At 41.4% G+C, this 23,827-nt stretch overlaps 1 protein-coding gene across 10 annotated transcripts in view; it reads right to left on the bottom strand.

Annotated features, from left to right (window-relative positions):
- Positions 1-23,827, bottom strand: part of LOC135195826 (uncharacterized) — a 131,592-nt gene that overhangs the window by 35,760 nt on the left and 72,005 nt on the right. For 8 of the 10 annotated variants that reach the window (XM_064222326.1, XM_064222322.1, XM_064222321.1 and 5 more), the window contains one exon: positions 8,951-9,389. The exons of the other annotated variants lie outside the window; for them this stretch is intronic. In XM_064222326.1, the coding sequence (XP_064078396.1) occupies positions 8,951-9,376 (426 nt within the window). In that variant the 5' untranslated portion in view covers positions 9,377-9,389. The remainder of the gene's footprint in view (positions 1-8,950; positions 9,390-23,827) is intronic. 10 annotated transcript variants of the gene reach the window in all.

Here is a 23,827-nt window from a genome sequence, read left to right as displayed (position 1 = left end):
CAGTAAGTTGATGTATTGTGGCATAATTAATCTCTTTCATGCACTTAATCCTTAATGGATGGATAACTTCTCAGGAGTACGGTGGTCCCCCCGTATTCACAGGGGATGCGTACCAGAACCCCCCCTGTGAATAGTTAGAACCCTTATAAAAATGCTGAAAACGGCCTATTTTGATAGTTGAAACTCAAGAAAAACCCACAAGAAAATTTTATGCTTCGTTTTTTTAATAGTTTTATCACAAAAAGTGCATTTTATAATGAAATTGATTAAAAAAAAAAAACAGGAATTTGTAGATATTTCTCAATAGAAAAATACTGCGAATATGCGAATTTTCCATGAATAATGCGGGGAAACATTCCCAAGAGAAATCCACGAATACGGGGTGTCCACTGTAGTATTACGTAACATGTTTGGGGTGGTGGACGGATTGATCCTGTAGAGAAGCAATATTAAGCCCCATCAATTTGGAAAGAATTTGGCGGGAAAGAGGTGCAAATACTTCTATAGCCCATAAATTCACTAATGGCAACTTTTACACTGGCTAAAATCACGAATCTGGCATCTCAGGACTTCAGTTCTGCTTTTGATTTCAAGGGAGAATGTACTGCATCTGTCTCAACATGATGTTCTTTTGTAAATTTGCTCATATATATAGCAAGTGGTTGCTGTTGGTCTTTGTTCTGGTCTTTTACGATAGTACGTATGTCGGTTGTACAGTGGAACCTCAGTTTTTGTACACAATCCGTTCCAGAACCTCCCACGAAAACCGAAACAATTATTCTCATAAGGAATAATGTAAATACAATTAATGCATTCCAGACCCCAAAAATATTTACAAAAATACATTTCATAGGGAATAAACAAAGTTTTACAAACAGAAAACTGAGAAATAAATATTAATGACTAATGAAATGAATAAATGAACATTTGACATCACTCTTACCTTTATGGAAAACACCTGTTAGCATACAGAAGATGGAGAGGTTATTGTTTGGAAGGGGAATCTCCCTCCAGAAGGACTTCAGGTATCAAGCTTGGGGTTACTTCTCTTCATTTTTAATGGCACTATCTGAGGTTACTTACCCTCTTCACTTTTTACTGGCACTAGGACCAGCTTGAGAGCTACTGGACCCATGTTGCACAATAAAACTGTACATAGACATTTGTTTCTGGTGTTTCTTTAAAATTTGCCTAAAGTTCAACACACATTGTCATTAAACATGTTGGAGGCACAGATTACAACTTCTTTGTTGGGATGATAATTCTCCACAAAATTTTTTTTACATTCCACATTGCAAACATGTCCTTAATCCCTGAAGTAGGCACATCATGTATGCCCATTCGTTTTCTTAATTTTTCAAACCAGCCTCTGCTGGCCTTAAATTCACTAACAGCAGTTGTGGTAGGCATTTTCTTACTGATATCAGCATGCAACTTCCTCCAACTCTGTACTATGAGTTCTTTCTTAAAATTCTATAGTTTCTCTTGTCCTTTTTATAGAAGGGCTAGCACCTGGAACTTTCTTTGGCCCCATGATGGCTTATTTAGCAGTTGCACTCATAAAAAAGGCACAAAAAGCACAAAAACAACAAACACAAAAGCAGAATGGGTCACGAAAGATGGGATGCTTTGTCTGGGCGCTCGATACGGGGTCTGGTCACAGCTTGGGGCCCGGATGGAGAGTTTCCGGGTGTATGAAAACTGAGGAAACATACGATAACCGAGACCAAATTTTGTAGAGAAAAAATAAGTCTACAAAAACTGAAATGTATAAAAAGAGGTGTATAAAAACCGAGGTTTGACTGTAAATGTAATTTTGCAAGGAAAAGTGCAAAGAAATATTACAAAAAACATGTACAAATAGAAAAAGTTACTGAATCTTTGTTCAAGGTAAATTTATGTAAATATTTTTCAACAAATATGGTAAGACTTTTTTACTGATTTTCTTATCAGCACCCCTCCAAGAACGGAACCCCCGCCAACAACTGGGGACTGCCTGTATAAGTTGGTCAAATTTACGACTGTCTTGTAAAAGAGGCCCCACAAAGGATTGTAAATAATCTAACTCCTCATGGAAGGTAGGGAACATTTTTTAGAATTTTTTTTCTTTCACCATATACATTTGCATATCTTCCTCTTTCCACTGATTTTTTTTTTTTTTTTTTTCCGTAAATGGGCCAACCTCCAAGTTTACCCGGCCTGAGGAGCTGCATATTGATTTTTTACCCATCCACTAAGGGTTAAGACCCAAGTGTAAACACGTTGACAATCATACATGCTGATTACTCTCTCTCTCTCACTGATATAATCGGACACGCACACTATCGATTCCTTTGATTATCCTTGTAAAATGTGAATAAAATTGATTTTGTTATCAACCTTGCCTACTGCAATCATTTTGGTTTCCTCAAAGAGCTCCTGTCTCTCCTCCCTCCATCCCAGCTAGTTTTGCGCCATTTTCACCAAACGGTTCACTTCACACACAGTAACAACAATTTTCTAAAATTTTACTTCATATAAAGTACTTTTTTTATTACTTTACACTTAATTTAACTTTAGAACACATTAATAACAGGAAAAAAAATGTGAAAATGGGGACTTTTTCAGTTGACTGGAACTAATTATTCTGATTCCCTTTATTTCTTATGGGGATATTAGTTTCATATTTTAAACAAATTCGAAGTTTGAGGTACTAGACTGTATTCTGCTATTTCATTGTTTCTTGGTGAGAAAGTCTGTGTTTGCAATGAAAGAGGGAAGTCTTTTTCAATTTGCAGTGAACAAAGAATAATTGAACACCTTACAAATTAGAAAATTGTATATTAGAAGACAAAACTCAAAATTTTCTGAAGAAAATCATTCTGAGTCATCACAGCGGCTGATGGGTCAGGTGCGATGGAGCATAAAACTAAAAACTTTGGTAACACCGGGTGGGTAAACAGAAAGAGAATGAGTCTAATGAGACATATAGTATGTCTAAAAATTCTCGCAATGGCAAATGTGTACCATGAGACATGAACCTTACATGAAGATTCCGAGGCAACCAGAGAACTAAGTCTGTGATGGCCGGGCAGAGAGATTCGAATTAGTAGTTAACCTTCAACAGAGGAGAAACAATACTAAGACAAACAGAATCTCAGAGAGAAGGCAGAACTCTGCCCTTCGCTCGACTCTGTATGTTGAGTTGCCTGGTAGTGCATTCCATGCTGGAATGCCCTTCGGCTTATAGAACTATCAAATGCAATACAGATACATCCGAGCACCTGCATGTTAACAGAAATGAGAGGGAAAGAAACCCTCTTGTTCAGTGATAATGCCAAACTTGTGGTGCTGTTGGTAAATAATGCCACTAGTTGTCTCAAAATCAAAACGGAAACTCTTGAGAGGCCTGAAAGGCTGTCCAGAGTTTCGGGTTAATTAAGAGAAGGTACTACGTATTTGTCTCGGTCACATACCAGAAGAACTAACTTACAGGTGTGCGCCTGCTTATTACTCAGATGGTGCAACTGTTAACAGACACGTTGCGAGGAAAATATACAAGTATATTCGTAGGTTCCTGTTAATCGAGCACCACCCTAATTCTTCTCTATTGTGAGACAAGAATAAGGACTGGAAGCAGACATTCATTCTCTAATGAAGAGATCAAAAGTGAAGCTGTCCCAAAGGGAGCTTCTATAGTGATAACAGGACACCAAAGACGACTAGTTCATGCTGAAATGGTTGTTCCTAAAACAGGAGCACCCGAGAGGTGCTGTTCAAACTTCTTGGTGGAATCCATCCTGAACAGATTGAACATATGTTTGGTCAGATCCTAAGATTAAACCAAGAACATAGTCTCTTGTATTTTCGAATTATGGGGAGCAGATCCCAAAGGGTTACTCTTATTCCCTTGCTCATTCCGTTGTAACCCAGAAAATAGAGGGAAAAAAGAGATTAGGATTGACTGTTCTTGCCTGCTCTTCTCTAAACTTGCAGTGTTCTCATTCTACCAAATGAAGCATTCTTTTCCTACAACTGTTTTGATAAAAGGAGTTAAAATGTGCCAAAAGTTGGCGAGAACTTGCCACATCTTGCTACACATATATCCCCTCCATGATCGAACCTCACAAAGAGGGCTACACAGAGAACCTCCTCGCAGCTCCTCCAGATGCCTTGTCCTGAGGGACAGCATCATTGACCTTGGCACCTGAAGAATAGCCACTCCTGGCTTTCACAAGTTGGTCTGAGCTATCAAAGCAGCTCGGTCCCTTCTCTTGCCCTGGGCCACTGTCATGACAGAAAGAAGATCACCCATCACTGACTGTGGGTGTATGATCCCCCTTTGGAGGTTGTACACTCGGAGAGACTCATGAATGAGTACCCAACAATACTCCGGTTCCCTGAGCAGTGCCCTTAGAACCACAGACAAAAGGAACCTTGGTCCGAACTTCTGGGGCTTCCGAGACACTATGCATTAGGGACAGCATCACGGTTTCCACTCCCGAGGAACAGGTGAGCTGATGAGAGAGCCAATGGCTTCCTCCCCAGGAAGAGGATGCAGACCCTTAGAAGTCTCAAGTTGAGACTTCTTAAGGGGCAGAGAAGCTACCGTCCTCTTCTTAGGCCGGGAAGCCTGTGAAGAGGGAGGTAAGGAGACATCAGATGACTAAGATGATGATCCTGTGAAACTCGTTGCAACACGGGAAAAGAGTTGCCGCACTGATCAAGAGTAGAGAGTTCATTTAGTAGAGCTGAGCACTCAGCTCGGCAGCAAAGCTAAGTCAAGTGAGCTGAGCAAATCACCACCACATAATTATGAGTGGTAATCGTCAACAAAGAACTATCACTTATTCCCAATTAACTGTTCTCCTTTGAGGCCGAAGCTCCAAGAAGAATAATAAAAAGGGATTGTGTCTGCTGTCCTATGTGTTTGGACCCTAATGTTTGTTTGTATGGTGTTTTTACGTTTGGAACCAGTGATTATTCAGCAACGGGACAAACGGATTTACATGACTTCTGAACCACATCGAGAATGAACTTCCATCACCAGAAATACACATCTCTGACCCCTCAATGGAATGCCCAAGAATTGAACTTGCAGCCACCGAGCTGGCAGGCAAAGACCATACCAACCTGAGGTGCTTAAATGGTGTTGGCATGCAGTACCAAGCTCTGCGTAAACCCAAACCAGACTGAAGAGTGAACTCATCTGTACTGGTAAAGGCTCATCTTGCTATCCAAACACTCTTGATAGCAAGAGCTAGAGTTCATAAGAAAATTCCAGCACTCGGCAAGAATCCTGACATTTGTAAGACAATAATCAGGCTAGTCTTGCCTCACCCTGGGGTACTCGGCAACATGATGAAGCCGAGCTCTCGGAGAGCACCAGTGAAACCAAGGGATCCAGGCACTCGGCAAGACTCCTGATTCTTGTAATCCCAAGTATTTGGAAATCACAGAAAACCAAAACACCAAGAACGCCCAAAATTCCAAGGAATTCAATCGTTCAGTGAGACTCCTGATTCTTGTAATAACAATTACCAGGAATGCCCGCTTTTGCCCAAGTTCTGAAATCACAGAAAACCAAAACACTCTACGAATGCCAGAAATTCCAAAGAATTCAAGCATTTAGCAAGACTTCCGATTATTGTAATAACAATTACCAGGAATTACCGTCTGGCCCAATAATTTGCTTGTCATATAGGACCAGAGCGCTCAGAGTGCTATAAATTCCAAGGAATTCAAGACTCGGCGAGACTCTGAATTCGTCAAACAATCATCGGGGAGAGGTCCCTCTTCGAGTGCCATGGAAATCAAGGGGGAACAGCATAAAAACTATTCCTATATGCAAACATTTAAGACTGGATTAATAGTGCAATTCCACAGAATATGACCTCGAGGCTCCAAAAACACAATACCCAACAGTGGATTGTGAAGATAGTCAAGAGAACACAGTCTCTAGGTGTTTGAATCTTCAGAATCAAAACGCCAGGTGTCGAGACGGTGAGAAGTCTCCCCGTCATTGACAGAAGATCCTTCCTCAACTATGTGGACGTGCATCCAATGGGACCCTGAGACCATTCCAGGAATGTAGGCCCCGATGCTGAATCCTGCAGAGAGCATTCTACAGGATTCCTCCTATCCACCTCGCCCCTCCCAATGTAGCTAGAGGAAGTACAGGGAATAGGTTAGGAAGATTGGACACTTGCTCACCCTGCTAGCAGAACTAGCAGAAGCAAGTTAATGGCAGCCTGCTTCAATGGCAGCCATCAACCTGCAGTGATAGCTGCAACACGAGTCTAGGAGAGCATTCTCACCATCCTGGAGAAACGCATTCCCAAGGAAGGTTACAAAACTCGCATGGCAGGAAAAACGCTCACCGCCACCAAGCCCAGGCAATCATGCAAACATCCTCATGATGCATCCTAGTCCTCTTTGAGATTGGAACCTTGCAAGAGAACTGAAAGGTGGCCCTCCTACCTGAGCAGTCACCACATGGGTGATCGCTAGGAAGGTGTGAGACACCTGAGTGACTCACTTCTTTCTTCTGCTCCATGCCTGAGTCATGATGGTGAAAGGACTCTGCACCGATGACTCTGGATGCATGTGAATCCGTAGATTTACGTGCACTCAGGGAAGCTTGTGAACAATCGCCCGACAGTGAACTAGTCTTAGTGGCAGAACCCCTAGGACTAGGAGCAGAAGTGAGAACTGAAGTTTGTGCTTCTACAGCTTCCTACATGCTAGACCCTGGGGACAGCACGACGATTCTTCTACCAAAGAAACAGGAGAGCCAGGAGAAGACCTAACTGCCTCCTCAGTTTGAGGAGGCAGACCCTTAGAAGTACCGTGACGAGACTTTTTAGGGTGGGGAGAGACTACCTTCTCCTTCTTCGGCAGGGGATCCTTAGAAGTCGAAGGGGAGGAGGCTGAAGGAGACGAAGATGACGACACCGTACGAGCTTTCTTCCTCCTCGACTTCTTTGCCAACTTTCACAAGACTTCTTTTATAGGATGAAGCCTAATCACCAGCAGAAGTAAAGCTAATAATCACAGGGCAGCTGTATAGATTCTGTCCAGTGATGAAACTCCAGGATAACAGCGGTGAATTAACTTGACCCATTATGGCACCATAAATTGCTGATTTTATGGCGCTAGACAAGCACCATAAAACCGGATCGCCATTAACCAAGTCCGCTGATAACTGGGTACTGCCTGTATTATGATTTTCAGCTGGGGAAAAGTACACACAATCGAGGGCCAATGCCACAGCATGATAACGAGTCACAGGTACAATTCTGAGGTTAGCATAGCCAACACAAAAATATACCCAACCAACTACTGTCATAATTTACTATCACTCACTGTTAGCCTGCAGAATAAAGAAATTGTGATTAAAAAAGGATACTCCTCTCGTATCAAAGGAAACTGCCCTCCAAAACAAGAGGAGATCCCCAAACATCAACACCACACATATACCCCCCAGAGAAGAAGGAATACTGGCAGAATAAAAAAAACAAAGGGCAAACCTCCGAGGTACTCCCCAGTAAATTCTCCCAAAGCTCAAGTGCAAAGTCCATAAACAAATATACTGTCGCACCCTTACTATTAAAGGGCGAGAGCAAGTGATAAGGGTGTATGCACAGAAAGTAGATTTACATATTAATTATTAATATCAAACACATCATACTCATATTAAACAAATAAAGAAAGATCCCACTGGGAAATCGTGATTAATGGCCAGCCAGCCAGTGCTCACATACATACATCTACATTGGAAGACGGCCAAAAGCAGAGTGGAGTGTTAACATCCAGGCAGACAGGTACCCACTTACCAGAGAGTAGTTACTGCCTAACCACCTTGTTCAAGAAATTAGCGGCCGTGTTCCAGCTTCACCGTAAAGTATTTTGTAATGTAAAGGACCAAGGGTTTGTATATTGTGTGGGAACAAACTGCAGAGGAGAGATGTTTGGTAAAATAGTTTTACAAAAAATGGAACTTTCCCAATTGTATCTGAGCCATAGATGGAAAACAACCTGATAACTTGTCCTAATAGTGGTTCTTTCTATTACAACTATAAAGGATCCCACATTAATGTCAGTCTCCAATGCTAACTAAAAATTCATTTACATAGCTGTGGGCACTAGTGGAAGAGTGTGGGATAATACTATTCCCTGTCAGCATGTTGAAACTAGATTTGTGGGTTTGCCAGATGATGAGGTGCTTTGTAGCAGCTCAGGGAATTACTGTATGTCTTTGTGACTGATGGCACATTTCCTTTGAAGCACCACATCACAAAACCTTTCCTTTCCCTTATTCAAACCAAAACATTGTGCAGCACCTATTTTCCCACAGATTATCAAGGGTTAAATAAACTGTAGAAAACACATTAGGAATACTTGCAAATAGATTTCAGATATTCAAAAAACCCATTAATCTTGGAATACTTGCAAATAGATTTCAGATATTCAAAAAACACATTAATCTTGAACCAAAAAAAGTAGAACAAGTAGTTTTAGCCTGCACTGCACTACACAGTTACCTTCACAAAGACACTATTACCCCTTACTTCAGTACTGATTACAATTTGGTTACTGAAAACACCCCTGGTACTTCAAATGTTAATGTTATCCTACTACCATGACAAATACAACAGCAGAATTGTACAACCAAAGGAGTAACGGTACGCAATCAGTATTTGCAGTATTTCAATGAAGAAGCTGCAGTAACCTGGCAGCACCAACTCACCTAATGGTGACTAGCAACATTAACTCCTAACGAATTAGTATTTGGTCATTGAAATATTATTAGGTACTAGTATCCATGTTTCACAATATTGCTTCAATGCTTTGGGTTATGTTTTACATTCTGTCGTATGACTTGGAAAGGTGGCTGTAATAAAAAATTCATAATTGTCTTTTGCTGTTTTTCTTACATACACCCACACACAGAATGCGTGTATATACATACCTCATGATCAGAAACTTCCTTGGACGTATGAGAGACTTGGCTATCCATATTTGACATCAATTCTCTCATGCTGACACCATCCTTGAGGAAACACAGTTCGTCGAAAAACCATAATGCGGGTGTATACGTGTCATCAGCCTCAGCCCCCAACTTCTTGGATTTTTCAAGTTTACGAAGTTCTCGCCTATACTGACTGCGAATTATTTCTATTTTCCTCTTCACTTCCACTGCACTGACATGTGATCCACTCCCCTGAAGTTTTGCTGTTATTCCATTAATTGCTACAGCACGTGTATTTCTGTCCTTATAAACGTCTGACTTGGCATTCCATAAACAGGGGTTCTGTCGGTAGAGTTCAATTAACATCAGAGTCTGTGTCCTATCCCAGTAGTAACCTTTTTCCTTCGTAGCGCGAAGCCCAGCCATGTTGTCAGGTCAGCTGAAATCAAAGCAAGTCATAGCCTCAGCTCATATGGTAAACATGTAACCTCTCAAATCTTTTGCTTGGCAACGCGTGGTGCCATGCTTCTGTCCTGCCAGACACTGTCTGAAGCTCCAAACCACGAACATGAGCAATGCCTGTTAGTCTGTGGTGATTGCTTCTGATGTCATCAACACACCTTTACTTTTCCTATATGTAGTTATCATATAACTGTTTGTCTGACTAACACTTCGACCATGTGTACACACCCTTACACCTTTCAAACCTTTTTGCTGTCAGTTTCCATTTCAGCACTGAATGACTCATAGGCCCAAGTGCCTGGCCCTTGGCTTAAGTTCTACATTTTATTTTATTCTATTCCTAGTTGCACCCAGTATTTAGCCATTCCTATCTTCCATTTTGCTGTGAACCTCTCTTTTCACTGTCTTAAGTGTTGAATGGCAGCAAATGTCCCAGTGCTAGGCTATTTCTCCAAACGGCAAATTTTCATACATCAAGTCATTACTGCCCATGTTTGCTATGGGACTCAGCATTTAAATGCTACTGATCCTAGTTTTCATGTTGCTGTGGTTTGGAATTCTGTTTTTACTTCAGATGTTCATAAATCTTACCTTGTCCATGCTTACAAATTAACTTCTGTTATTTTTTTTAGAGCAAAGCCCACTCTCCTTTCCCAAATCTTCTAAGCTAGATAGAGGCATGAGGATACATATTTAAACAGTATTCTAATAAATAAAAAAAACTGACTTAAAATCTTAGTGATCCTGCATCCATTGGTGGATTGGTATTGCGAGAGACCTTTTTAAAGTATCATTCTCACTTGTTTTCTCCATTGGAGAAATTTTTGTACCTTGTTAACTTCCTGCCTAAATGAAAGTCCCTCTTCTCAGTTTGAATATGGTACAAGAAGTGCAAACTTTGGAAGAGTTGGGTCATCCTATAATGTCTTGGAAGTTATAGATTCTCTTTACTGAATATTGTGTTAATGTATTAAGTTGTTCCTGTTTAGAGTGCAAAGCAGCAAGCCCTATATGGTCAATGCAAAAGTTTGTACCTACTTTGCTAGTTAAATCAAAGAGTATAAAGAGGTAAAGAGTGGCATCATCCAACAGTGAGAGCATAAACTGTGACAGCATTTGTTTGTCCTGGCATACACCACACTGTTCAAGAAGAATGTTAGCAGTTTTGTGGGTTGTAACACTATCTTTTGATCTTTTATTATAGTATATAGTTATGCACTAATCTGGATTGATTATTAAAATATTCTATTGGAAAAAAATTAATAAATACATACAGCTTATCCTCTCTTTATAACTACTGGTGCTAAAGTAGGTTTCATTCAAATGATTGAAAATTATGGATGAAAGGAAGTATGTATATAAATAAAAATTTATATATCAAGCAAAACTATAAAAAAAAAAAATTGAAACTCCTCCATTTTAAATTAATATTTTTATGTATGCAACTTACCAAGTAGTTACATGGCTAATGTTTCTAAACCGTTGGCAGCTAGAATTTTTAAAATTTGCGGTAGCGCTAATTTGCTTTGGTTATAACGCCCCCACGATCGGGGGAGTGAGGAACCAGCACCACGAAAATTGGTTGTTTCTGTTGGCTGGTACTGTTAATACAGTTCAGTAGTCAGCGGAATTTTTGGAATTCTTTACTGTCACTCTTTGTTGGAGTTATTTGGTGACACACTCTTAAATATTGGTAGCCTTTTTACGGCAATATTAACTATTTAGGAAATCAGATAAATAATTAAAATTTGCACAGAATTAGGATAGTTTTGGGTTAGTCTACAAATATGTCAGACACTAGCTCATCTAGTATAAGTTATTGCAGTAAAGGCTGCAATACTAGGATCGCTACAGCTTGCAATGATCCACATTCAATTTGCACAGGTTGCAGGGGGCAGATTTGTACTGCAGAATGAACATGTGGAGTATGTATTAGTAATTGGGAAAAGAGAACTTGGAGAATCTTGGTTAGCTACATAAACAAGTTAGACAGAAATAAAAAGAGGAAAGTGGCCTCTAGACCTAAAGCTAAAAGCTTCATTAGTCGGGAATTGTCTGATGATAACTTCTCTTTCTGAACCTTCCCCACCACCTGTCGATCCTAGTCCTAATCTTGGCTCTCTCACACTTGTACCTGATGCTGTAGCCGATTTAGAGGCAAGAGTAGATTAAAAAAAATTTTATCATGCTTCAAGCAATGGAGAAATTAGGAGTGTCTGTTAAAACCCTAATGGATAAGGTAAGTGGTGAAGCGAGTGCCAGTGCTAGCGTTGTGGAGGAGGTGGCTGTTTGGCCCACTGATTCTCCTAGGCCAAGGTCCCTGTCAAACTCCCCAGAACCTGGGAGGAGACATACTGGTAGCCCAAGGGAGGTCGGTGGGGTCTACCCACGAGCAGTCGCCCCCTCAGGCGAATCTGTTGATACATCCCAGATTGCAACAGAGTGCCATTGGAAAGGCATCTCTAAAGGAGTGCCGCTTTTTTTCTAGTCCTTCCAGCTCCAGGAAGTCCTCTCCCAGGCACCAGTGGCGTTTCTGTGACGGAGTCCTGTCCATTGAAAATAAGGGATCGCAAGGTGTCTACCTCTCCAGTCCCTTGTAAAAAGGCTAGTCTTTTCCAAAAAGAACAGCCATAGTGTAGTTTTTGGAACTCTCCAGAGAGATTCTCTCAGGATCCAACAGGAGAGGGACATCATAGTGAGAGGATTTCATCCTCTAAGCCTAGGTCGTCATCTAGATAGTCTTCCTCTGGCAGACTTTCGGAGGTCAAGAGTACAGGGAAGAGTAAGTTCCGGAGAATTCATCGGCACCTGTTCGTACTTCTAATGCTGAAGAACAGGTAATGCTCCCACCAGTCTCACCTGTAATCCACGAGACTTCTGGGATACAGGATCCGTGTCTGGAGTATGAGCGCCCATCGCCACAGAGGATGCCTACAGCACTGGAACTGACAGTAATTCAAGAGACGTTGGGGGCAGGTAAGAGCCCACCGACTCCTGAGTGCCCATTGGTGCTACAGTTTTCCCGCATGCTAGAGCAGCCATTGGTGCCCGAAAGTTCCTTGGCTCCCGGCCAACCATTAGCGCTCAATCTTTCATCGCCGTTAGAGCAGCCTTTGGCTCCCAAGTGTCCATTGGCGCCCAGGAATACAATTGCATCCAAGCATCCATTTGCACCTGAACATCCACTATCCCCCGAGTGTCCATTGGTGCCCGAATGTCCATTGGCAACCGGGCGTCCATCGGTGCCCGAGCATCCACAGGTGTCCATGCAACCAGGTGTACAGCTGGACCAGTATGAAGTTCTTAGGCAGTCTTTGTCATCAGTTTCAACTTCAGTCTTACCAAAAGGATCTCATGCAATGGCTGCTCCCAATCCTTCCTTTTCAACCATCCAGAACAAGTTGGACAGCATTTTGGGCCTTATTCAGTCTGCGGTACCCCCAGTTCAACCTCTACCGAACTTATCACCCATTTCTTCAGCCGAAGAAAAGGAAGAAGGTGAAGAGGAGGATAGAGAGTCATCTCTCACTGCATATAAAGCCTTAATGTTTTACGTTGTTGCAAATTTTTCTGACTCGTTCTCGCCAGTAACTCCCACGTCGCCAGTGTCCTCCTACATGAGAGACAACCAGGAAGACTCTACAAAGTTACCTAAACTAGTGCTGTCCTTTTTGGCTTGAAAGGCATTAAAGGAGATTAACCTTTGGCTTGAGGATAAGAGGGATCAAGACAAAGTGAACCACAGTTTCCCTCCTCCTCGTCTTTCAACGAGAAGACATCTATGTTACAAAACCAGAGAGGCTCTCTCTTTGGGTGTTTCTGCCTCCGACCAGGGAGACTTCTCTGGTCTTATTGACTCGGCAAGAAGATCAGCTTTCAATTCAGCCAAGATCATGTTTATGGCGTCAGAATTGGATCACTTAATTAAACAATATCTTTAGGGTATTTGAAGTGATAAGTTTCCTGGAGTAGATAGTGAAAGCCTTGAGACATGAACTCAAGAATTGTTCCATACTGGACAAGGATGCTTTTGCAGACATTTCGGGAGTTGTCTCCTGTTTAGATAAGGGTATTAGAGATGGATCCTCGGAACTAGCCTCTCTCCACGTTAGGCATCCTAAAGAAAAGAGAACTTTGGTGTTCTTTTACATCTAAAGGAGTTTCTCATACTCAAAAGTCTGCCTTACTGTATTCGCCTTTGGATAAGAAGCACCTGTTTCCAAAGAAGACAGTAGTGCTAGTTCCCTCGGAATTGCAAAAGAAGGAAACACAGGATCTTCTCACACAATCCGCTAAGCGTACTAGAGAAAATATTTCCAATGTACATCCCCCCGCCAGCCATGCAAGGACAGCCCTTTCGGGGCACGGGATTCAGTAGATATTTCCCTAGATCAAGGGGTAGAGCACGTTTCATCCTTAGATCTATTAAAAAATCCATGACCAACCCCTCGGGCAAGAAGTAATGTATCAGTACTTCGTGCACCAGTAGGAGCAAGACCACTTCAATTTTGGGAAGAATGGGAACCAAGAGGAGTGGAATCTTGGATTGTAAACGTATTAAGAGAATGGTACAATATTCCTTTCAAGAGCAAGCCGCCGTTATCAGATGCTTTGAGAGCTTACTCAGAAAGTTCAGAGAAATTCATCGCCCTTTCGAAAGAGGTTTCATCCCTCTTGCAAAAGAAAGCAATAGAGTTAGTACAAGAGCCACTAACCCCAGGTTTTTACAATTGTCTTTTCATAGTCCCCAAGTCATCGGGGGGGATGGAGACCCGTTTTGGACGAAAGTACTCTGAACCAATATGTGCAGAAGAAAAGTTCAAGATAGAGACAAATCAGTTGGTCATTTCATCAATCCATCAGGGGGATCGGATGATCTCCATCAATATGGAGGACGCATACTTTCACATTCCAATACACTCAAAAAAGTTCCTGCAATTTGTCTTCAAGAACAAAATATACCAGTTCAGAGCACTGTGTTTCGGGCTGTCGACCGCCCCACAAGTGTTCACTCGAGTACTAGCTCCCATTGCGAAGTGATTACATCTAGTCGGAATAAGGATATCCCTTTATTTGGACAATTGGCTTCTCCTGTCACAAACAAAGGAGAAGTGCACGGAGGACCTTCAGAAAACTCTGACTTTAACTCAAAAATTAAGACTTAATAAACAGGCAAAAGTCACAGTTACTCCCATGCCAGAAGCTTGTCTATTTGGGGATGAGGATAGACTCAGTGAGTTTTAGGGCTTTTCCATCCCCACAAAGAATAGAGTCATGCCTACTGAAGGAAGAGAAATTTCTAGTCCTTCAGGAGTGCTCTGCAAAGGAATGGATGAGTCTTTAGGGCACGCTATCCTCAATAGAACAGTTTGTGACACTAGGGAGACTTCATATGAGGAATCTACAGTTCTTCCTCAGGGCGAACAGGAACAGCAAGAAGTTTCCGGACTCTTATGTTCCGAACCACACAAGAAATAAAGGAGGACCTGCAATGGTGGAAGTTAAGAGACAGGCTTGTAGAAGGGAGATCTCACCTTCTGCTGAGCCCCAACCTAGTGTTCTCTTCAGACGCGTCAGATCAAGGTTGGGGAGTGATTCTAGGGGAAAAGGAAGTATCAGGCATTTGGAATGTACAACGAAAACAGTGGCATATAAATTGGAAGGAATTGACTGTCATCCATGAGGGGTTGTTAAAATTGGTGAACAGGGGGACCCACTCGTTTTCTCTTTGCAAGACGGCAAGAACCCTGCTGTTATGGGCAAATTGGAATCAGACACATTACTAAAGGTTCGTTCAAGGGAAATTCAAAGTACAGGCGGCCCGCGGTTAACGGCGCAATCACTCAACGGCGAATCGGTTTTACGGCGGTTGTCAAAAATATTCATTAAAAAAATAAGGCATTTTAAAGGTATCTTTACGGCACAAATTTCAGTTAACAGCGCCGCTAGCGCCGTTGTCTAACGAGTTCATACATATGTAGAAATGCCGTTCAGACCATAAAGGTTATGCAAATTATATTAACAAATTTTATGGAGAGTTATTACGTAGGTATTAGGGTAAAATAAAATATGCCTCTGACGCTTGCTCTGTGCCGAAAATATCGAGTTACATAAGTGCAAATTTAGCTATGGATGTGTCGATTCATAAATGTTCATGCTTTTGTTTAAAATGTGTATGAAAATGTATTACGTGAAAGGCATTATTATTTCTGTACAGAAATATGATACAAAGGCAGCTTTTGAAACTGCCCTTCACGTTATCAAATACGATGTTTTTTCATGTTCTTTCTTGTAAGCCGCCGCCTGCCGCTCTTCCGAAAATATCGATTTAAAAAAGTGCAAATTAGCGATCGATGTGTCGATTTTATAAATGTTTATGCTTCTAAGTTTAAAATGTATATGAAAATGTACTACGAATAGGGTATTTTTATTTATGTGCAGAAATATGATAAAAAGGCAGCTTTTGAAACTCCCCTTCAAGTTATCGACTACGATGTGTCGATTCATAAGTGTTCATGCTTTTGTTTAAAATGTGTATGAAAATGTATTACGTGAAAGGCATTTTTATTTCTGTACAGAAATATGATACAAAGGCAGCTTTTGAAACTGCCCTTCACGTTATCAAATACGATGTTTTTTCATGTTCTTTCTTGTAAGCCGCCGCCTGCCGCTCTCCCGAAAATGTCGATTTAAAAAAAGTGCAAATTAGCCATCGATGTGTCGATTTTATAAATGTTTATGCTTTTATGTTTAAAATGTGTTATGAAAATGTACTACGAATAGGGTATTTTTATTTCTGTGCAGAAATATGATAAAAAGGTAGCTTTTGAAACTCCCCTTCAACTTATCGACTACGATGTTTTTTTCAAGTTCGTTCTTGTATGCCGCCGTCTGCCGCTCTTCCGAAAATATAGAGTTAAAAAAAAAAAAAGTGCAAATTTAGCGATCGATGTGTCGATTTTTCAAATGTTTATGCTTTTATGTTTAAAATGTGTATGAAAACATATTGCGTAAAGGTATTTTCATTTTTGTACAGAAATAAGATACAAATTAAGGCAGCCTTTGTAACTAGGCTCCACGTTGTAAGGGGATGGTTTTTCATGTTCGTTCTTGTCCGCCAGTTCCGAAAAATGCATTGTGTTATTTTATTAATTACGCATCTTTCCATAAAATCCTTTAAAAAGTTTATACATTATTTCACTGTATCCAAGAATATTGTATGTATTCTCATATTATTGTATTTTAAAATACTACGGCAAACTTAAGCCAGTATTCCGCGGAGCGGCCAATGTTGTGGTTTGAAATCAGCTGATGAATACGAGTCTGTTTCACAATAACGCAATTCTGAGCGAATGCTCTTGCTTCTAGTTAGCATAAACGAATATCTATATACTTGACTTATATGAGACAAAGTTATTTTTCCATATACAGCGTGTTTTTAGGTGGAAATATTTATTGAATATGTCTCGTTGTGAATGTGAACTACTATTTTTTTCGTTAACAGATTACGTTGGCGGCATGTTTATTGCGTAAAAATTACGTGATTCCGTTCGCAATACGTAATCCTTTATATCATCGTAATACGAACTTTACGCTATTTATCTTATATCGGCGTGAAACCAACAGTAAAATGTGTTCTTTCAAGCACAGTAGTTTTGATTAAAATGATTTTATCCCAATTTTATCTACAGTTGTGTGTGATAGCAGACGTTTACTGCAGTTTTATCCTTGTTGCCGATGTACGATAATAGTCATTAGCAGCTTGAACAGTTTTCTCGGCTTCAGTTATAACTAGGTTTAAATTTAACGGTATATTTCCCGATTGATCTTTAATCTATATTGATCTCTGATCTATAGCGAATAAAGTTATTACATTAAGATATCTCAGTTCTATTCTATACATAACGCCATTTATAACAAATACGGTAATGTTGCACTGTAGTACGATGATCGAAATACAAGCCAAACAGATGTTATCCAGTTCGGTTGTACTTAGGAGAAAAAAAAAAAAAAGTAGTTTCTCGTTCGGTTGTTCATGGCTGTACACGTTCACGCAACGAGTATAACGTTAACACCATACTTTCATCATTCTCTTTTGCTGTTATTGAACTTATGTAACTAGAAGATGGATAAAGTTAGACCATTGTAAATTGATCTCTCATAAAATCGAACTATCGTAAGACTAATGATCGTAACCTGAACACTACAGCTACCTGTACACTGTATAAACTTTATTATATCTTTACATACTTTAGACACCCACATGTACTGTACAGTAATTTCTATAGTACTATACTGCATAAATATAATTTTACTTATTGCGCCGTTGTGGGGATTACAGCGCCTTTGACTGGTCTAGAGTTTCGAAAGAAGGTGTGCGGCGGCCGTAGGCTTTAAAATCGCTCAGCGTCGAAAATCGCTTGGCGTCGGTGGCCAGGAACGGAACCCCTGCCGCTAACCGAGGGCCGCCTGTACTCGCGGACAAAGTAAGCCACAGGAAGCAGGTCCTTCACACAGAATGGGTGATGAACCCAGTGGTATGCCTTGAATTGTGGAAACTCTGGGGAAAACCCATGATACATCTGTTTGCCACACCAAGAAACCATCGTCTCCCCCTTTACTGTTCACCAGCCCCAGACCTGAAAGCATGAGCGACGGATGCGTTGCTTATGGACTGATCGAACAGGACTTGTACGCTTTTCCTCTATTCAAGATGGTGAGAGAAGTCGTCAACAAATTCAGAACACACCACAACATTTCAATGACTCTCATTGCTCCATTCTGGCCAGTGCAGGAATGGTTCCCAGATCTTTTAGACCTATTGGTGGATTGGCCAAGGTTACTTCCTCAAAAAACAGATTTAGTCAGACAGCTCCACTTCAGAAGATTCTATCAAGGACTGTCCACTCTGTCCCTAACTGCTTACAGACTGTCCAACAACTCTTACAAGCAAAGGGGTTTTCAAAACATGCGGCGAGAGCTATCGCTCAATGCAAAAGGGAATCTTCAAGTAAAGTCTACCAGGCAAAGTGGACTGTGTTTAAAGCCTGGTGTAAAGAAAATAACATTTTGTCTTCTAAGACAAATAGCAGAAATAGCAGATTTCCTATTATATCTGAGGACTGATAGGAATCTGTCTACTGCGACTATCAAAGGTAAGGCAATGTTGGGATCAGTTTTCAAACACAGAGGATTGGAGGTATAGACGAATAGAGATCTTTCAGATCTTATTATTGGAACCTAGATGTAGTACTTTAATATTTGGCTGTAGGAACCTCTGTGCGAGCTGTTGCAAAGAGCATCATTAAGAGATTTGACAAGAAAGACCCTATTTCTAGTAGCCCTGTCTACAGCTGTAAGGGACATGGACAAGAGGATAGGATTTGCACAGGGTAATGCGGTATGCACATTAACCTTGGGGTTTTTAGCGAAAAACAAGACTCCGTCCAAACCGTAGCCTCATTCTTTCAGTATTAAAAACCTGACGGATTTAGTAGGACCGGAAGAAGAAGAGGTTACTCTGCCCAGTCAGTGCTCTGAGATGTTATTTACAAAGGACAGAGAAAATTAGGGGCCCGTCTGATCATTTATGGTGTTCGGTAAGGAACCTTCTCACCCGATGTCTAAAAACGCCGTTTCTTACCTAGTGTCATTGTAAAAGCTCATACCCAAGTGAAAGAAACAGATCTCAATAAACAGTGAAAGCTCACGAGGTGAGAGCAGTGGCAACATCCCTCTCGTTTAAACACAACCTCTCTTTGGACTCGATTATACAGGCAATGTACTGGAAATGCAAATCAGTGTTTGCCTTGCATTACCCGAGAGAAATTGAAACAGTCTATGAAAATTACAGTACCCTGGGTCCGTATTTAGCGGCTGGCACAGCATTGGGTAAGGGTGTGTAGGAAGTCATACCTTCCTAGCTATCTCTTCACCTTGAATAAGCTGTTGAGTTTAAAGGGGAGCCTGGAGGTACTATTGATGTACTATGAGTACCCTTCAGTCAAGTGTATAGTTGGGTATGAATTTTATGGTTATTGTGAAGGTGATATGTTTTTACTCTGGTAACATCATGTTGTATGGTACTGCGCCCTGGGTAGGGGCATCCTTTGGTTGACCATGCTAGCCACGGACATTCCTTAGCTGCATGGGTCCCACTTTTAAGAGGACGAGTCCTGGCTATGCCGCCACGTCCCTATGAGTTATCACCTGACCAAAACAAATTAGCGCTACTGCGAATTTCAAAAATTCTAGCTTCTGTTGGTTTAGAAACTATAGCTATGTAACTACTTGGTAAGTATACATAAAATCTTATCTTATTATAAAAAATCATAATTTGTTTTATCATAATGAAAATGATATTGTTATGATACAATAAAGTTTGTTCATACTTACCTGGCAGATATATATATAGCTGTATTTTCTGAAGTCCGACAGAATTTTAAAAACTTCCGACACACGCAGTGGTCGGTCGGGTGGTTAGTACCCATTCCCGCCGCTGGGAGGCGGGTATCAGGAACCATTCCCATTTTCTATTCATAATTTTTATTTCCACTGTCCCCTGAGGGGAGGTGGGTGGGTACTTGATTATATATATCTGCCAGGTAAGTATGAACAAACTTTATTGTATCATAACAATATCATTTTGTTCATGAAACTTACCTGTCAGATATATATATAGCTGAATCCCACCTTTGGAGGTGGGAAGGGACAGAATAGAAGGATTTTGGGAAACAAATGCATGCAGATGATTTACATCTTGGTTCCACCTGTTAGCATAGCGGACTTTGTGATTACTGTCACCCAAGTCTGCTTCTGCTTTACTAGAGTTTTGCCAGCGAGGTAGAGACCTATAAAGCTGGTGCACTCCAGATGATCTGTCAACGGGGGCGTGACCACAATGTGACTAGACCATATTGACCATACCATGAGGGCTAAGAAGTAAAATAAATATATATATATATATATATATCACCACCTGACCAACCTAGCCAAAGTTAAGGTGTGTTAACTAAGGCTTAAGAGTTAAGAAGTCGCCGTTGTCGGCGACTCAACAACTAAATTAAGAGCTCTTCCTAACCATTTTCTACAGGATAGGATGAGTGGTACTTCTTGCCCCCAAGATTGTGTCTGCAGACACGTATGGCCCTAGCGAGCAGCAGATCTCATATGCCATCTTCACATCTCGCAGGGAGTGTGAAGTGAACACATCGTTGCTTCGCTAAAACATGGTACTCAGGATGTTGCTGAGTGCCATGCTCTGTTGAAATGCTTCCGAGGCCGCGCCCTCACCTCGTGAGCATTCAGATAAAAAGATTTCAATTCTTTGTGCAAACAAACAATGAAGGAGCATTTTTTGAAAGAACTCCTTAACACTAAAGCCAGGGTGTTCTTCGATATGGGCAAGTCTGGTCTTTTTTCGGAACACTGCAGATTGCCCAAATGACTTCGACTTTCTTGAGTTTTATGTAGATAAAACTTGAGAGACCCGACAGGGCACAGGACTCTCTCTGGCTCCTGCCCACTAACTTGTGCCATCCTTGCTTCCAAGCTCCTGGCCCAAGGACAAAACGGGTTTCCATTCTTAGGCCACAACGGAAGGCTTAGAGAGCACACCGCCTTGTGTTCTTTTAAGCCAAAACTTGTGACGATGGCTTAAAATTTCACTAACCCTCTTTGTTGTATCTAGGGTGGTTAGAAGAAGGCCTTCCTGATCACATGCAAGAAGTTAACAGGTAGGAGAGGTTCGAATGCTTTGACATCAAGAACTTCAGACTACGTCTAAGTTCCATATTGAAAGCTTCGATCTGGACATGCACAGTCAGTACGTCTGTACTAAAGTCAGGTGACCGACCAGTTGACCAGTCAGACGAATCAAGGACAGCAAGGCTGTACCCTGAAGACCATAAGGCACTATTCTTCGCTGAGGATGAGTGTCTGGACTGCCTGGGCGATTCAATCTAAGCAAACCTTGGGGGTGTATCAACGCAACCCAACGTCGTCAGCGAATCACTCCTGGCTCGAGCTTCTGGTGCCAGGAGAAAGGAGCGAGGAGCAAAAAGGCGATTCAGTCCCGAAGGAAGAATGCCTGACAGTCCAACCTGGTCTCGTTACACGATTATCGGGGGTGTATAAACGCAACCGACTTCGTCAACAAGAAACACAGGGCTACTATATGTCGCCTGATCTCGCACGAGTGTCTGACTCCGAGAAAACAGGTGAGACAAAAAGTAGATGGTGAGCGAGTTTCGAGATTCCACAGAACTCAAAATCGTGAAGGGCTTTGTTGTTTGACAGACAAATCTCTGAGCCCAAAGGCCGTCAACAACATATTTGCGTATTCTTTAATAGTTGTGACTGCCAGCTTATCCCATTCTTCAGACGGAAAAGGAAGACGGTAATCTTATTCCTGTCAACATCTCGATAGTCTGAACGTAGTCAGACTCAGAGCGGAGAGGTTATAGGTACCTTTCGAGTTAGAGTAGACCGACTCTCTCGGAAAAGGTCCTTGGAAAGTGAACTAGGAAGTATGTGACCTCTGTGAATCCAGGATCCTGAAGGCCAACATGGGGCGATCAGCGTCATTGTCGCTCCTGTGACGTCATAAATCCTCTTATTACATTTCCTAAGCGATTGAAAAAGGGGAAAAAAGACTAAACATCCATCCCCGTTCAATATCATAGGATGGCGTTTAATGGTACCGATCCCGGATCGAGAATAAGGGAGCAGAGAAGAAGAAGCCTCTTCGTCCTCAACATATCGAAGAGAAGAATGAAAAGGGCGTCCCTAAAGTCTACACAACTCTCACTTACTTCTAAAGAAAGATTCCACTCGGAAGTAAATAGTTGCTGCCGTCGATCGAGACGATTCGTACGGACTTTTGCAATCCTGTAACGAACCTGTAGAGGATCGTTACATTCTATGCCTGTTGTTATAATAGGCTCTTTCTCGTAAACTCGAACAAGGACCGAGAGAAGATACTTCTTAAGATATGAGAGAGCTGTGGAATATCAGAGTTGATCTGGACCACTGGTTCCCAAAACTCGTTTCGAGGACTGGAGGGACTACCGAATCGCTTTTACTTCTTCAGATTAAAGATCCAGGACATCTGAAAACCCTATCCAAGATGTCGGCACTTCTTTCTATCACCTCAGGTGATAGACTTGCACTGAGAGATGTTCAGAATCATTCCTAGATCTTGAATAATATTTCAGTTTCCCGGTAGGAAAAAACTGTGGTCTGAATTGCAGTCTATTCGGGGAAACAAACTTCTTTAGGAAGGAAATGGTCCCCAGCAAGCTCATCCATCCCTCCCCGAGTATGCTTACTTCCCTAATAAGGCTGCGCTTTGCCAAAGCAGGAGACATATAAAAGTGCAATGTTTGCGGTAGAACTCGTAGTTTCCATACCGTGCGGTAACGACCACCGAAAGGATTAAGAGATAACCCTGTTGAACATAGTAAGGCAAAACGAATACAACGTTTATTCATTCACGTAAGAAATCCCCTCAATCTTAGGCTAAAGTCCGTGATTGTAGGACAGAGATACAGTTAGTCAGTCAATCCCGCATGAGAGACGTAACCGTCAGCACAGAGATACGGTTAGTCAGTCAATCCCGCAGGAGAGAGAGACGTAACCTACCGCACATGACAGCGCACGATCTGTTACTGCCTACTGGCTCGGTTGGACTGGAGGACAGACACAGCGTGACAGCAGCAGCCAGCAGCTTACGAACGTCGTCTCTTAACTTTATGTCTGGGTTGCCAGCTACCTTATTCTACGAAGAATAGGTCCTGATATTTTTGAGCAGAAAGACTCTCAAAGCTGGTATATTTAAGCGAAACAGAAAACGCTAAATATATAGATGCGTTTGTGTCGTCAGAACACTACCATACAACGGTAAAAGATAAATCGGAAACTCCTGGAAGGCTGCAGGGAGTAACGATTAAATGTCCTTAAAATAAACAATAGACCTCTCGGTTTGCCATCCGAAAGAGGTAACTACAGCAAGCGTATATGACTTGAACCAACCAGAAGTAAAATAACGCAAGGCAAAATATGAAATTATATCACAATAAAGTTTGTTCATACTTACCTGGCAGACATATATATAGCTGAATTCGGAAATACAGCTACATACATATCTGACAGGCAAGTTTCATGAACAAAACTTAAGAGAATCGAAGCAGTCAGCTCAAGCTTCTTATGTTATTGGACATAAACGTTCATTGACGTAGTCTACAAGTCTATTTCTTGTACGAGTCTGCGAATGACGAATGAGAGCTCTTCCGAATCTTGTCAATAAGAGCTTATTCGCTTACGCAATATCAAGTTAATGAGATGTTTGTCAATGAGAACTAACCCAATTTACGGGACAAAGAGAGATTTTGTCAATGAGGGGATACCCACTTACTT

This window comes from Macrobrachium nipponense, chromosome 16 (assembly GCF_015104395.2).
Source record: "Macrobrachium nipponense isolate FS-2020 chromosome 16, ASM1510439v2, whole genome shotgun sequence".
NCBI classification, from domain to species: Eukaryota; Metazoa; Arthropoda; class Malacostraca; order Decapoda; family Palaemonidae; genus Macrobrachium; species Macrobrachium nipponense.
Note: the sequence above shows the minus strand (reverse complement) of the source record. Positions and strands in the feature narration are given on the sequence as shown.